The 15,830-nt window shown below is 55.5% G+C and overlaps 1 protein-coding gene across 3 annotated transcripts; it reads left to right on the top strand.

Annotated features, from left to right (window-relative positions):
- The first annotated feature begins 2 nt into the window (after nt 1–2).
- On the top strand, nt 3–15,638 carry ALAD (aminolevulinate dehydratase). 3 transcript variants are annotated; one of them, XM_038375158.2, is made up of 11 exons: nt 3–143; nt 2,236–2,286; nt 4,086–4,182; nt 5,035–5,170; nt 5,845–5,928; nt 6,324–6,412; nt 6,786–6,841; nt 10,591–10,678; nt 11,907–11,993; nt 12,691–12,820; nt 14,068–15,638. In XM_038375158.2, the coding sequence occupies exons 1-11, from the start codon at nt 31–33 to the stop codon at nt 14,133–14,135; spliced, it is 999 nt and encodes a 332-aa protein (XP_038231086.1). In that variant the 5' UTR covers nt 3–30; the 3' UTR covers nt 14,136–15,638. The 3 variants fall into 3 exon arrangements, with proteins under 3 accessions (XP_038231086.1, XP_043354957.1, XP_038231088.1); XM_043499022.1 differs by lacking the exon at nt 12,691–12,820; XM_038375160.2 differs by lacking the exons at nt 3–143; nt 2,236–2,286 and adding an exon at nt 3,134–3,399.
- The last annotated feature ends 192 nt before the right edge of the window (nt 15,639–15,830 follow it).

The following is a 15,830-nucleotide window of genomic DNA, read 5'->3' as shown; positions in this document are numbered from 1 at the left end:
CCTTTCACAGCCCATTGCTGAGTTTCCAGGATGCAGGCCCAGTCTGTCCTCCACAGTGGCTACTTCCACCCTGTACTGCGCTCCTGGCAGACCTCGGCCACAGCCTTCGATGCCTCTAACCTCATCTACCCCATCTTTGTCACGTAAGTGAGGGCTGGAGCCTGTGCTCCCAGCTGGGAAGGCGAGAGGAGATCTCTTGGGGAATGTGCAGACAGAGCCCGTGGAACAGCTTCCTTGCTTCAGAGGAGGTCACGCAAAGGGGCAGCGGCTCCCGGCTAGTGTGTAACCCCTGAGTCTGCAGGCCACCCACCTAGGGACGTGAGAGCTGCCATCCTGAGCAGAACCATAGTCCCTCTACACCAGCATCCTGCCTTTGGCTGAGTGTGCAATGGGAGGGGCAGGGCATCTGCTCTGAATTCCCTTCGCTGCGGAAGTGGCCATGGGCATGTCACCCCATAGTAACCTCTGTCTCCAAGGGGAAACGGCTTACTGCCACCCTTCCCTGGACCTGAATCAGCTTGTCATCTGTGACCGGCCTGGTGCCTCCCCTGGGGCGGTTTGTTAACCCTCCCAGAAATGCCAGGGCTGCTGAGCTGAGATGTCTATCCTGGGGCAACAGAGCCTGTCTGCATGCACTGCCCAGTGGGGGCAGTTTCTGATATGGCCTATGGGATGCTGGCAGGCTTGGAGCTGTACATCGCCTCCTGAGCATGCTGTATTTGAATGAGGCCATGACCCCTATGGAATCTGGTGTGACAAAGTGGGGATTTTCCCGTGTTATGTGAGCCTTACTATTTTGCATGAATGCTGGGTGTGTCTCAGTTTCCCCTCAGTGTATTGCACCAGTGTCTAAGTGGAGGGAATAAGGGTGTGTGACTTTTGTGGGGGTTGCTCCAGCTACCTGCATAGATGCTGCACAGGGAGAGAACCAGAGCCCTGGCTCTGGGCTCCCCTCCCCCCAAGATGGACTTGGCTAAAAGTCACTGATTTCTGTGCTAACAAGTTCCTGTCCTACATTGCGTTTCTGTCGACTCATAAACCTTCTGTTTTACCAGCTAGCTGAGAGTCAGGGTGCAGGGCCCTCTGGCTTCCCACAGCAAGTCCTCATCTGGTGCAGCTACATCAGAATGCGTGGTCCATGTACACAGTGAAGCGCTGCCCAAATAGATCTGGCTCCAGCCTTTTAAGAGCCCACTCCATGGCCAGGCATTCCTTCTCTATGGCTGCATAGCTGAATGCTCTGAGGTCAGACCCAGGAACATTGAAGCTGTGTAAGCTTCTTGCCCTGGAGACAGTCTGCTCAGAGAGAGGAGGCTCCCCCAGAGTCCTGACTGGCTTCATAGGGAGTAGTTCCAGAGCGTCGCCTGGTGACACCGTGACATCTGGTCTCTTGGATGGTTCACCAGGCTGTGAGCTTGCTTCATTGTGAGCCCCTCCCTGAGTGGCACGTGCCTCAGCCTCTGGGGCTCAGGGTAAACCTGGCCTGGTTGCTCTCAGGGCTGGGCTCTCCTGGACAGTGACGTTCTCTGCCTGTGGGGGGAAGAGCCCATGCAGATGATCCTCTGTAGCTAGCACTGGAGGCAGAACTGGCCAAGCGCTGGTCTCTGCCCACTCTGGTGACTCTTAGGGTGGCACTTTGGACGAAGCTTGCTGGCCCTCCCAGCCGCAAGGGAAATGCAGTGTGTGCGGCTGGGGTCGGGGCTTCCTCCTCTCTTCTCCCCACCTCTGTCACCCCAAGAGCAGCATGAGACCCTGCAGATCAGGCTCAGGAAGTTGAGACTGTAACCCCTAGAGAGCCAGAGAGCTCCCTTTGTAACCTGCCTTGGCCCTGCGGCTGCATGGCCTTGTTCTGCTCTCTGGTGAGCTCCCAGTGGCTCTGCACTGCAGCGTTGAGGTCTAAGCTGCTGGTCCCCAGCCGGATGACGCTTCGGCTCGTTGCAGAGCTTCTGCTCTGGGACTGGAGTGGCAAGGGGGTGGGATGCCTGTTCCTGCTGCTCTCCATCACTCCCAGGCCCACAGGGAGAAGGAGGCTGCCTGGCATTGGGCCCTGGATGCTGTTTCTGGGAACTGAGCAGCTGGTGCAGGGAATGGCTAAGCCCAATCTCTGGCTCGCTCGCTCAGCTGCCCAACTTTACACACAGCCGACGTGTCCGGTCACGGGGTTCTCCCTGCTTGCAGCCTCCTTTTGTGGAGAGCCCAACTCTCACTGGCTGTTTGTCCTGTTTGACTCCCCAGTGACAGCCCCGACGCAGTGGAGCCAATCGCCAGCCTCCCCGGACAGGCCAGGTAGGAGTCTGCGGAGATCGTTGTGCTAGGGCTGCTCTGCAATCCGGACAGCACTCCCTGCTGTGCACCTTATCTCAAGGGACGGGGCCTGGGACTGCCCAGCTCCAGGCTGCTGGGGTCAGGGTTGGGGGCTCTTATTGGCCATTCTGTGTCCTCCATCTGGTTCTAGCCGAGGACAACGGAGCCCCCACTGCCTCCATGTTGGGGATGCGCATGGCACCCAGCAGCCAGAGGGATTCTGGGAGCTGCACAAGGACACAGGGGAGGATGAACTGAGAATACACCCCCAACTGTGAGCACCCACTGGGGCACTATGGGATAGCTACCAGGAATTCCCAGAATGCGCCAGTTAATTCCAGTAGCAGCAGGTGTCCCTTTTAAGGCTGCTCTTCCTGTAGAGCGCCCTGGCCAAGCCGTGGATCTTACCAGGCTCCTGGCAGCCATGCTCAGAGGCTGCCATTGTTGTCGGCAGGGCTCTGGCCTGGCTCCCCTGGCACTTGTGGAGGGAGATGTTGTGCCTGAGAAGTGGCGAGGTGGGGACTGGGGTTTTTAGAATAAAATCCCTGCCCGTTTAAGTCTGGGGGACCTTGGTGGCAGGAGCTGGGTCTGAACAAGGGCAGCGCCTTCTGCCCTGTCATGCCCTGGGCCTTTCTGCCAGCAGCGATGCTGCTGGGCTTGGGGAGTTGGTCCCGCTCACTGTCAGGACAGAGGGCAACCCTCTGCGAACCCGCCCCCCCTCCATGGGGTGGTGGCTCCCACAGACGCCCTCCTGCATTTCCTGGCACTGCTGGTCCTACCTCCAGAGCTGAAGCCGTGTAGAGCTGAGCCGCAAGTGTGAGGCTGGGCAGGGCCTTGTAATGAACCGGGAGATAATGGAGTGTCCCAGGGTAGAGCCCTCGCCCTGGGCTCGTCCCCAGGCAGCAGATAGCACGCCAGCCAGCCTTGCCCCCTGCCCCTTGGGAACCCCAGATAAGGCTCCAGGCTGTTCCTCCCACAGCTGCTCCCAGGATCTCCAGCAGGCATCTGCTCTCGCTGAACGCTCAGCTGCCTGCAGAGCTCTTCACTAAGTGGGACTGAAACCTGCCCTGCCCCCGTTCAGGAAGCAAGGACAGGGTAAAAGTCACTGAGTATTGGCCTTGTCCCCTGGCCAGGCCGATGAGGGGGGAGGGAGAGAGCAAGGAGTGTTCACCTGGGACCCCCCCCAAATCCAGGCACCTCCACGCAATAGCACTGGCAGGGCAGGAATGGCCATGCCCATGAAAGGGGTAAACCCCTCTGTGATGGGGGAGGAGAACGGGAGAGTCAGCACTGAGCTGCCTGCACGACCCTCTGTGGGCAGAGAGGGAGACACACGCAGCTCTCCCTGTACTGGGGGCAAGGCCAGCCTGGCGGCGGGTGCCAGGAGTTCCCTGTTGGGTGGCATGGTGAGAGGCCCAGTCCCCTGCAGTGCCTGAGGGCTGACTACACAGGCCTCCCCTGGAGAGGGAGAACTTGGCCTTGGCATTGAAGAGGGTTAATGTCGGGCAGGGCCATGCCCAGCTAGTCGCAGCCCTTTGGGCTATGTGGGAGCTGCTTCTCGGGGATTCTTGTTGTTTGAGAGGTGCGCGACCCTGGGAATGTCCCTGCTTGGGGACACTGGTCTGGCAGCCGGGCTGCCTGTGGGTAGCAGCCTGCCCAGCAGTGCCTGGCCTACCGAGGGGCTGCGTGCACTAACCTAGCTCAGAGCCCCGGCTGATTTGTGGGTGGGAGGGACACTGGGGTGGCCCTCCAGCACCACCCCCACACCTATTTTCTTCTAGGTATGGAGTCAACAAACTGGAGGGGATGCTCCGCCCCCTAGTGGACGAGGGGCTGAAGTGCGTGTTGATCTTTGGCGTCCCCACTAAAGTCCCCAAGGTTGGTGGGGGGGTGAAGGGTCACAGGGGTGTTTAATGTAGTGGCACAGGTAGAACTGAGGGGGATGCGGTGAAGAGTTATGCAGTGTTAATGCAGGGGCAACAGGTTGAGAATTGAGAGATTGGGGGTGAAGGGTTATGGGGTGTTTAATGCAGTGGCACAGGTAGAACAGAGGGATTGCGGGTGAAGGGTTATGGGGTGTTTGTTGCAGTGGCACAGGTAGAACTGAGGGAATGGGGGCAGATCAGCTGGAAGGTTCATAGTCACCAGCTTTGTCTTTCAGCTGCATTTTCACTTGTTCTCTGAGATCTTGGGCTCTGGCTGGTCAGATCTTGTCAGCTAAGCAGGATAGAGAGAGGACAGCACTTGGATGGGAGACCTCCCCCGACCATCCCAAGTGATATGGGTGGCTGTGGAGCATGCTGTCCTCGTCCGTGCTGACCCTAGGGGCGCGGCGCTGCAGGGAGCAGTGCAGGTGACTCAGTGGAGGTGCTCACCCTTAGTGTTGACACCTGGGTGATGCTAGGGGGCAGTACTGTGCTGTGGGGAACAGGGTGGATGGCTCAATAGGGAGCATGCTCTCCATCAGTCACTGGGGGAGCTGCTGGCGTTGGGATGAGATGTAAATCCACATCTGATCCCTTGCTGTTCCAAAAACTCCCTGGGCCCTTTCCAGAATCTAGTTTCAACAGGATGTGGGACCCTCCTTCTTACACCCTCAGCTATATGCAGAGCAGCTGCACCTTCATGCCCATGTGGGGTCTGTGTTTCTGTGATGGGCGAGGGGACCCCGCAGAGAGATGAGGCCTTTGGCCCTGTGGATTTACAGGGGAGCATCTCTTCCCCCTGCAGGATGAAAGGGGCTCAGCTGCCGACGTTGAGAACACCCCAGCCATCCAGGCCATAAAGAAGATCTGTTCCTCCTTCCCAGAGCTACTGGTTGCCTGTGACGTCTGTCTGTGCCCCTATACCTCTCACGGGCACTGCGGTGAGCACCAGGGCAGCCACCCACCCACCCTCCTCTGCACTGATCGATTGGCCATGAGATGAGCCAGGCTGCTGGCTGGGAGGGGAGGAAGGGCCTCGCTGGTGTGTGCTCAGCTAGTGGGCTCTTTGCTGTGGATGCGCCCTGCCCCCTGTCCGCACATAACTTCGTGGTGCGATGTGCTGTTTGTGCCAGGGCACTGAGCGTGGAGGCCTGGGGGGTAGACAAAATTAGATCAAAGGCTGCAGTGACTGAAGGATGCATGGCCGGCCACTCCATTCTCCTCACACATAGTCCCACAGTCAGGTGTGAGAGTTAGTTCCCTGGGCTCTGCCTGCCAGGGCCCACCCTCCCCAGCATAATCACTGCAGCCCCCACTCCTTTGTCCTAACCCTGCTCCCTCAGCAGTTGGGATGGACATGCCACCTCCAGCCAGCAGGGCCTTGGTCTTCTAGTTGGCTTCCATGGTCTCACCCCCAGGCTGTGCCAAACCCTGCACCAGATTTCAGCCGTCTCCAGGAACCTGCTTCCCCCCGCCCAGTCATACCCTGCAATCCTGCAGAGCTGGGTTTGGCGTGCGGGCTGCCTCCCCTCTTCAGTGGCTCCTGTGCGGAGGGGCTCCTGGCAGTTCTGGCTGGTGCTCTGTGTCCCTGTCTAACCCTGGGCTTGTTTTGCAGGAATCCTGCGGAAGGATGGCACCATCCAGAATGAGGCCAGCTGCCAGCGGCTGGCAGAGGTGTCGCTAGCCTATGCTAAGGCAGGTGAGAGGGGGTCCCAGCGGCAGCAGGTTCTTGCTGGCTGCCTGGCTTCACCCTGCTTGTTGGCCCTACCAGGAACATACCTGAGCAGTGCTGAGGGGGGCAGCAGCCGCTGGCCTCTCCTTGAGGGGCTGTGGGCCCATCCCATCTCCCCTCAGCTCCACCTTTAGCTTCTGGGGCACTGGGGTGTCTGAACCAGTTGCTCTCCTCCCCCAGGTTCTGACGGGTGGTCCCCATCCAAGCTGAGCAGCGGCTCAGTGGCTCTACTCCCCAGCCAGGTCCTGGCACTCCTAGCTGCTGGGATGTCAATTTTGAGTCCTCCCCCCATGGCCAGGAGTGGCTCCTGGAGCAGGGACTGCTCCTTGCAGTTCTTCAGTGCCCGTGCTCTCTCCCTGCAGGATGCCACATCGTGGCCCCCTCAGACATGATGGACGGACGCATCGCAGCCATGAAAGAGGCTCTGATCTCCAATAACATGGGCAACAAGGTGGGCAGGAGCAGCACGCATGCTGGGGTCGGTCTGGGCTCAGTATGGAGCGGTGTCACAGCTGGAACTGTGTGCGTAGTGGAGGGGAGATGGTATGGAACAGGGCCTGTGGAGAAGGGAGCTCCCTGCTTTCCACAGTGGTAGGCCAGAGCATCCGGTGGTAGCTTCCATGGGGCCACAGGGAGGGGCTTCCAGTGGATGGGAAGGGCATGCCTGTGGATGAGGAGGAGAGGTGATGCCAGGGCTCCTGCCTGGGGGGGGTTGGAAAACAGTACAAGGGAATCGCAGCAGAGACTTTCTCCCCCACCTCCACCTCTACGCTGGGCCGGGAGGCAACTGTGGTCTCCCTGCCATGTCTCTCTCCCCCTTCCAGGTCTCTGTGATGAGCTACAGTGCCAAGTTTGCTTCCTGTTTCTATGGCCCTTTCAGGTGAGTGTCTCCCAGGACGGGGTGAGTGTGAGCCGTGTGTTGGCCGGGCTCTGTGTCTGAGCCCAAGGGGTTTGTGCTTGGCCTGCAGATCCAAGCAATTTGAGCGTAGGACTCCGGAGCCCCGAGCTCTGGGTCTGGGACTCTCACTAACTTGCGCTGAGCTTCAGTGCCTCAGTTTCCCCATCTGTAAAATGGGAAATGTATCTCCTTCTCTAGAAAAGGGATGGGGAAGGTAGACTAGTATTTGCTCCCACACAGGGATTTTCATCTGTCCCTCAGAGTATAGCTCTGCAGATTCACTCTTCCTCCTACCAAGCCTGGAGATGACTTCTGCTCCCACCTGGCTTCAGCTCTGTTTCTTGTCAGTGCTCTCAGCCCTGCGAGCTGCTTCTCAAGTAGGGGCACCTGGGGCAGGAGGGGGAGTGTGGAGTCAACTGGAACTGCTGCAGAACTGCACAGAGCCTGTCTCACCCCAGAGAGGGAGTGTTGGAGATGGTCCCAATTCGCTGGACTGGCAGGTCCATTGAACGGGCTGAGCTCTGGCTCAGAAAAGTGGGGAGAGGTGGGTGTGACGGGTTTGTAACAGGAAACCCCCTTGGAACTGTCACCTGATGTGCTGAGGCTACCTCTGAGCCCATTTTTCCTGTCAGCTTGGGACTCCAGAATCCTGGCTTGTTTAGCCAGACACGCAAACCTGCTGCAACACAGACCCAGGGCTGGTCCATGCCCCCAAAGCTGCAGACTTTAACCAAAAACTGCTTAGCAGGTCACCTATTTCCAGACACCCAGTTCCCAATAGGATCCAAACCCCAAATAAATCCGTTTTACTCTGTATAAAGCTTATACAGGGTAAACTCATAAATTGTCTGCCCTCTATAACACTGATAGAGAGATATGCACAGCTGTTTGTTCCCCCAGGTATTAATCACTTACTCTGGATTAATTAATAAACAAAAGTGATTTTATTAAGTATAAAAAGTAGGATTTAAGTGGTTCCAAGTAATAACAGAGAGAATAAAGTAAGTTACTAAGCAAAATAAAACAAAACACACAAGTCTAAGCCTTATACATTAAGAAACTGATTACAGGTAAATCTCACCTTTAGAGATGTTCCAATAAGCTTCTTTCACAGACTGGACTCTTTCCTAGTCTGGGCCCAGTCCTTTCCCCGGTACAATCCTTGTTAGTTCCCCTTGTAACTAGGGGAATTCTAATGACTGGCAGCCCCCTTTGTTCTCTTCCACCCCCTTTTATAGTTCGGCGCAAGGCGGGAATCCTTTGTATCTCTCTCTGGGTTCCCACCCCTCCTTCTAAATGCAAAAACATCAGGTTTAAGACGGATTCCAGTATCGTGACATGGTCACATGTCCTGTGAGATTTGCATAATTACAGTAGGACCTCAGAGTTGTGCTACATATTCCTAGCTTCAGATCCAAGAATGACACATTCATACAAATAGGATGAGCGCACTCAGTAGATTATAAGCTTTGTAATGATACCTTACAAGGGACCTTTTGCATAAAGCATGTTCCAGTTATATCATAGCCACACTCATCATCATATTTCCATAAAACATATGGAGTGCAACGTCACAGTGGGGTCTGAACTAACTCATTCCAGACCCTAGAGCAGAGGTCCCCAAACTGTGGGGCATGCCCCCCCGGGGGGCACGGAGGAACATTCAATGGGGGGCATGCTTGGGGAGGGAGTGCCATCCAGCTCCACTTCTGGCCCCAGCCCCAGTTGCCAGCCTCAGCCCCAGGCCAAGGCTCCCTTGGCCCGTCTGCAACCCCACTTCCAGCCCCGGGGAGTATGAGGTAAAAAGTTTGGGGACCACTGCCCTAGGGGAGCTGGGGGTGATGGACTGTGTTTTTGCAGCCTGTGCGCTTGCTGGGGCAGGGCTGTGTCACAGATCTACGGGATCAGTGCTATGCTCCAGCTTTGGAACAGTCTCTAGGAAGAACCCCTGCCAGACCTGCTGGGGTCTCACTCTTCCTCCAAAGTAAGCCACATGGCCTCCTCACCTCCTTTAGGCTGGACCTCTGGGCCATCAGCTCCCCTGCTGCACGGCAGGAGCTCTGCCCAGCAAGTCCACCTGAGACAGACTCGTGGCAGAGACTTATATGCTCTGCAGGGATTAACGCACCTCCATGAGCGTTTGCAGTAACACTCGGCATGTCTACACTTAAAACGCTGCATTGGCACAGCTGCGCTGCTGTAGTGCTTTAATGAAGAGAGATTTCCCATTGGCTTAGTTAATCCACCTCCCCTAGAGGCAATAGCTTTGTCACCAGGAGAAGTTCTCCTGCTGCCATAGCGCTGGCTACACGGGGAGATAGGTTGGTGGTATTATGTCGCTCAGAGGATGGATTTTTCAGTTATACCGATATAGATCTGTAGTGTAGACCAGACCTCAAACAGCGCTGTCAAATCAGTCGGGTTTATTAGTCAGCTGGAACACAGCATAGGAAGTCCTTAGGTTGGCAGAGAGAATTGAAGGTTAAAGCACAGACCATTCTGGTCAGCCCAGAGCCCAGCCAAGCTGTAGTGAACCCCACTGCTGAAGCTCTGTCCATCTCCATCCAACTTCCTTGGTCAGTTCCCAGGTGAGAGCCCTGACTCCTTCCAGCAGCCAACTCTTATCCTCCACCTCACACTTCCCAGTCCTTTGTTCTCCAGCTGAGAGAGGGGAAATCTACCTCCCTGCTAGGTGTCAGTCATGTTGATTGGATTTGCCATTATCTTCGGGCCAGTCCTTTTTAATGACCCCGGCTTGGGGCACGGCTACAGTGAGGCCATGTCTACACTTACAAATTGTGCTGCTGTAAGATCACTCCAGTAGCCGCATTATGCCGATGCGCGAGATCTCTACTGTTGACATCATAAAACCAGGTCAATGAGGGGCGGTCCTACTATGTTGTCAGGAGAGGCTTTCCCACCTACAGTGGTGTGCACACCAGTGCTTATGCCAGCAAAACTTATGTCGCTCAGGGGGATGCTTTTTTCACACCCCTGAACAACAGAAGTTTTGCCGACATAAGTGCTAGTGTAGACATGGCCTGAGAGTTTACAGCAGTGCAGCTGTGCTACTGTACGCTCTTTAATGTAGCTGCTCTCAATCTACGGGAGAAAGCTTTCCTCTCAGTTTAACTACTCCAGTCCTGCAAGCAGCCGGAGCCAGTCGGCAAGAGAAGCTCTCCCACCAACATAGCTCTGTCCACACCAGCGCGTCTGTCGGTGTAACTTATGTTGCTCAGTGCGATGGTTTATTCACATCCCTGAGTGACATAAGTTTTGCCGACATAAGCTGTAGTATAGACAGAGCCTCAGACAGCCAGGCAATATTCACGCCTATGTCTCTTAACCTGCCCTGAGAGCAAACTGTTCCCCACCTCCTCAACTGGGCAGCCTTGCAAAATATGAAGGAAACTGATGTACACACAGCCTTCATAAAAATATTACAAAAATTTCCACTTTGTCACAGGCCGCCAGGCCTCACTGGGGGGGGGCAGAGTTCTCACTGGTGGGATTTCGGGGCAACTAAGCAAGCTGCTGCCTCCTGGATTGGGAGAAGGATGGGATGCTACTAAGGTACCTCCTTCCCCCTGCTTTGCTCTGCCCCAGCAAGGGGGTCGCTACGGGTAGGTTGCCTGGTGCCTGGGCCCTCCTGGGAGGGGGGCGCTGGTTCCTGGGAATTCTCTGACGCCAGACTGCTGTTTTACTGCCTGGTGTCTCCTTTGTGTTCCCAGAGACGCTGCGCTGTCCAAACCTGCATTCGGAGATCGACGATGTTACCAGCTTCCCCCAGGCGCCCGAGGCCTGGCCCTGCGAGCTGTGGTGAGTGAGCCTGCCCACAGGGGGCACCACCCATGGGCCCACAGCCTAGCTGCCCTAGGCAGTAGGTGTTGGTGTCACAGTAATGTCCTGCAGCAGAGTGAATCCCAGCATGGCTAGGTGCCAAGAGCTGCCCTCTCCAAGCTGATCCGGGGACTGAGTGGGGAGGTGGGTCTGCCCTCCCCTCCGAGATCTGACTTCTTTCCATGACAGGAATGGGCGTTGCAGTGTGGCAGATCCTCGGGACCCCAGGCCTGTTGTACCTGCCCTGGGGCAACCTGGGCAGCAGCAGGGCAAGCTTGTCCCACCGATTAGACCCCACCTCACCTGGAGGGTGGGCCCAGTCAGGGCCCAGGGAAGCAGTCCCACGGTGCTGTGAGGTGGGAGCAGCCAGGAGTGGCCCTGGCCTGCAACAGCTGAGGATCTCTTGCAGCAAGCTGGGAGACTGCTAACCCCTGGGGCTGTCCAGCTCAGCAATGCCAAGGCTTCACTTGGCATGTGGGCCTGAGGATTCAGCTCAGCAGAGGATGCTGTTGGTAGCTGTCACGTTGGCCTTATGCATGTCGCTGCTGCTCTTTGTGTCACAACCACAATCTCCATGCACATCCGCCATTCTCGGGCAAACCCATCCTCTAGCAAAGAGCTGAGTAGGGTTCCTCATCTCCTGCTCCAGCCCCTGCTTGCCCAGAGATCCTAGGGCCTGCAGAGGCCATGGGCCCAGCTCAGCCCCTTTGACCCAGCTTGCGATGGCTCACATTTGTCAGTCACACAGAGCAGTGAGTGGGCTGAGCCAACACCAGCTCTGGGGGCAGGAGAGGGGGTGTTGTGTTTGAGTCTAACATGAAGGAGCCTCAGCCTCTGGCGGCTGGCCTGGACAAGCGCACCATTCCCCTCATGGTCTTCCTCCTTGAAACGCAGACCCTCTGTCATCCCTTTCACATCACATAGCCTAGGGAATTGTCTGCTGCCCCCATCTCCCTTCCTGCGTGGGAGTGGGGCTGACTGCAGGGTGGCTCCTGCTGGCCTGCCCTTAGCTGTGCTCTGTTTGTTGCTAGTGCCGTGCGGAGCACAAAGGGTGCTAGGAAGACCGGACTGTCCCCTGGAAGGGGCTCTCCCCTCCCACTGGGGCAAGGACCTGGGCTGCAGCCATCAGGCTGACTCGCTGGTCCCCCCACCCCCCAGTCCCTGTGCTGTTCTCACAGCCCCGCCCCGACCTGTTCTCTCCTTGCAGGACCGAGATGTGCGGGAGGGAGCAGACATGCTGATGGTGAAGCCGGGGATGCCCTACCTCGACCTCGTGAGAGATGTCAAGGCCAAAGTGAGCCCTGTTTGGCAGGGACTGTCTCTGGAGATGGGGCCCAGAGTGGGTGGCTGTAGAGTGGGCATTGGGCTCGCCCAAGAGACTAAAGCCAGAGGGGACAATCCCCTGGGCCTAGCAGAGGGCAGAAAAGGCCCTGAGCCGGGAGTGCAGCAGTGTACAAGCTGCGGCACGGTCCTAGACCCTGGAGCACCTTCCACTTGATTTACCCTAGGGGGAGGCTCCTTGGCACGATGCTCCCCATGGGCATGTTGCTGTAGCTCCCACCAATATAGTGAGTTGGGGGTGGGGGAGCATCTTGCTCTGGTTGGGATAATGGTAGGCTGCTTAGACCCTGGTGTTTTGTTAACATGCCCATCTGGGATGGGGAAGCCTTGCTGCTTGGAAGCTCTGCCCTGAATCCTCCCAGTTACTGGAGCTGTGTGTTTGTAACCCTAGCCATTCAAACACTGACAACCGGCCCATGAAGTGGTGGCACCTGCCATCCCTCCGAAGATCCTGATCTCGTGGGTGGGGTTGCTAAGGGCACACTGCAGACACTGCTCCCTCTAACTCCCAAGGCCTTGAGAGTCGGTGGCTACAGAACAACCTGCCTAGAGCCCCTGCTTTGCTGCCAGCATTGCAGGACTCGGCAGGGCTGGGTCATGCAGCTTGGGGGTCAGGGTTGTCTCACTGACCTTCCTGCTGCTTTTTTCAGCATCCCACCCACCCGCTGGCTGTTTATCACGTGTCGGGGGAGTTTGCCATGCTGTGGCATGGAGCACAGGCAGGGGCCTTTAACCTAAAGGCTGCTGTCATGGAAGTGATGACCGGGTTCAGGCGAGCAGGTGAGTGAGGCTGAACAGGGTCAGCGTTATGACTAGCAAGGCCCCAAGCTGCTGGAGGAAATGGGGCCCTGGATTCTCTTCCCCTCTGGGCCACTGCAGTGGTGGGGCAGCCTGAACCCTGGGAGTCCCCCAAGACTATGGGACCAGTCACAGTCATGACTGTGCTGGAGGCTAACCCTGGAATGCAGAGCCAGGCCCAGTGGAACTCCGAACACCTCAATCCTTTAACAAAAGCCGATTTCTAAAGCACCGTAGCACTGCCCCACACGGCCTGTGCTTTTCCAGCCAGCTTGGTAGCAATCCAAGTAGAGTTCTCTCTGGCTTCTTAGGAGACACGAAGTGCGGTTACACAAGGGGCCTGAGAGCCCGGACTCCTGGGTTCTACTCCAGCTCGGCTACTTCCTGGGTGACCTGGCGAGTTGTTGTACATCTTGGCTCCTCCTCTATCAAAGGGGTTTCCGCCTTACTCAGGCTGCAGGGAGCCCACTGGATGAAAGGGGCTGTACAGGAATCTATTCACTGGGGCTTATTTCTGAATGTATCTTCCTGGGAGAAAACAGCCCAAGCTCAGCAGCCTTTTGCCTGATTCCTGATTTAGAGCCCAGGCTCCAGCTCCTTTAGCTGAGACACAAAGAACCCAGCTCCAGTCCCGCTGTGACTCTGTGGAATCCCCCATCCTCCCAGCTGCATTCCTGTGATCTGATCACGAGACCAGGCTCCCCTCTTGAAGCTGGCTTCTATGGGAATTCCCCACTGGCTGGTGCTAGTTAAGGAATATGTCGGAGCAGGTGTCCTCACCCTCAGAGGAGAGGGGCGAGTTCTTGACTGGAATGTCGGTCCATGGGTTGAGGTATACATTCAGAACTGTAAGCTCCCCATGGTGATGCGAGGCCATGGGAGTTGTACCTCAGAATCATTGTTCTAGGCTGTCTGCAAGCTCAGGCATATCTCCCTGCTTTGTTCATTCCCCAGGCATGGTTAGAAGGTTCTCTCAACAGCCATGGGGTGTAGGGACCCAGAGAGCTGAGATTTTGGAGAAGCTGAATGTCATGTGGGCCACACACACAGTACTGTGGTCTGACCCAGCCTGCAGGCTGTATGTTGGAGTCACTGGGGGCTGGCTAGTGGGAGGGAGAGATGCAGCTCCTTGGCATGGAGTGGGACTGTCTCCCTTTGTGGAACATGGGAATACTGGCTTGATACTGTTTCTAGCAGCTCCTCACGTGTTCCTTGCTGCTGCATTCCAGGAGCTGATATCATCATTACCTACTATGTGCCCCAGCTCCTGAAGTGGCTGAAGGAGGAACAGGCGTGAAGTGCCTGAGTGAAGACAACACACAGAAGGAAACCTGCGAGGACCGGAAAGGACTGAAATGCAAAATGAGGATTTTTGTGGGGCCTTAGAGATACAAGGCTGAATCCAGCCCCAGCGTAAGCCGGTCCAGCACCACTGGCGGCAGGGGTGCTGCACCTGCCTACGCTAAAGCTGACTTTAGCCCAAAGAACGCAAAGGAAAGCAATATTTTAAAAGTGTTATTTTAGAACTGGGCTTAATGCTGAGACCCTCCCCTGGCAGCAAAATGCCTTAGGACCAGAACTGATCTCCCCAGGGACCCACCTTGGAGAGGCACCTTCTTAATGTGATTGTTTATTTTAATGTGTCGCTGTGTGACACCAGATGGGCAATTTTTGAGATTCTTCGTAAAGGAAGTGCCCATTCCTGACCACTCCTCTACCCCAATGTCCTTCTCAGTGTAGCCTGGGTATTGGTAACACAGTGAAGGCTGATGTGGGGCAGTTCACCTGCACATTGGTCACAGGAGTGCTAGTTCATTGGGGGTGTCTCAAGTGTTCACTGCAGATGTTCTCCCTGCAGTATACTAGTGAAATAATTCCTTTTCTACAGCCCACAGCAGAGCTTTGCTCTCATCTGCTTGGGCTTTCTGCACCAAAACACTGTCTGATTCACAACCATGGAAGCAGCAATTAATGGCCAGAGGCAGTGCTGTCAGCCAGACACTGCATTGACACTCTAACACGTTCCTCTTCTGAACACGCTGTTTCAAACTTTTTAATACCCCAAGATGCTTCAGAGCCCTTAGGGAGGAGGGGGTTCCCCTCCACACATGCTTGTGCCTCAAATCTGTTGTCATTGTGTGGAATAGGGAATGTTGACCTGGTTCTGAGCTGTGGCCCTGCTGTCTTGAGGGCAACAGGGCATGTGGGGCTAAGAAGTGACCTCAAGGGCCTTCAGAAGTATAATGTCCTGATTGCTAATGGGCCATTGCACGTTCTGTCTAACATTGCTAGGGGTTCTTTTAGCCCTGAGCACCCAGAAGACCAGCTCCCAGCACTCACATTGGCTCTGTCAACTCGCAGTTCAGCTCTGGCCATTGATTCCCTAAAAGGACGCTGTCACGTTATCCAGAAGTATTGTGAAAATTAATCTTTCTTTAAAAACCAAGAGCACTAGAAATGTTTCCCTATTTTAAAAATTCCAATGAAAATAATTGTTTTAACCCACTGCTTGTTCCTGTGCCCCGTTTCAAACTCAGCACTGCAGCAGGCAGAACCAGGCAGTGAAAGTTGCCCTACTGGCTCTGCTGTCCAATGCACACTTTAAAGTTACTTCACCCTAACAGTCCACTGTGGTGGTAGTAACATAGCTGAGTACTTTAATATGTACCGTGGTTCTTAAGTTGGTCATACTATTATGAAGTCTAGATGTTATAGATTAGTTGCTAGAACTACTCTGCTTTGTTAGTCTCTAGCAGCAGTGTCTGATATTCAATGCCTGGAGTGAGTTCAACTGAAAATTTAAAAAAAAAAAAAAAAAGTCTACAACCAGGGCAACTGATGTTGTTGATAAGGAACAAGGTGGAGGGAACTTCACTGCAACTTCTTGAAGTGGCTAGCACTCTCCTCTGGGTAACAGAGGGATTTAGTTTTAATCTGCATTGCCATAATGTTTGGGGTGGGGAAGAGCTGAAAATGACCTGACTCTTCTGTA

This window comes from Dermochelys coriacea, chromosome 16 (genome assembly GCF_009764565.3).
Source record: "Dermochelys coriacea isolate rDerCor1 chromosome 16, rDerCor1.pri.v4, whole genome shotgun sequence".
Classification (NCBI taxonomy): Eukaryota; Metazoa; Chordata; order Testudines; family Dermochelyidae; genus Dermochelys; species Dermochelys coriacea.
The sequence above is the reverse complement of the archived record's forward strand: the minus strand, read 5'-3'. Positions and strand labels throughout refer to the sequence as shown.

Excerpts from the sequence above, each read along its gene's own strand:
- ALAD (XM_038375158.2), top strand. The coding sequence starts at position 31 with ATGCAGGCCCAGTCTGTCCTCCACAGTGGCTACTTCCACCCTGTACTG. Across the intron at positions 5,929-6,323 it reads GCTAGCCTATGCTAAGGCAG|GATGCCACATCGTGGCCCCC; the intron begins GTGAGAGGGGGT and ends CTCTCCCTGCAG. Across the intron at positions 6,413-6,785 it reads CCAATAACATGGGCAACAAG|GTCTCTGTGATGAGCTACAG; the intron begins GTGGGCAGGAGC and ends TCCCCCTTCCAG.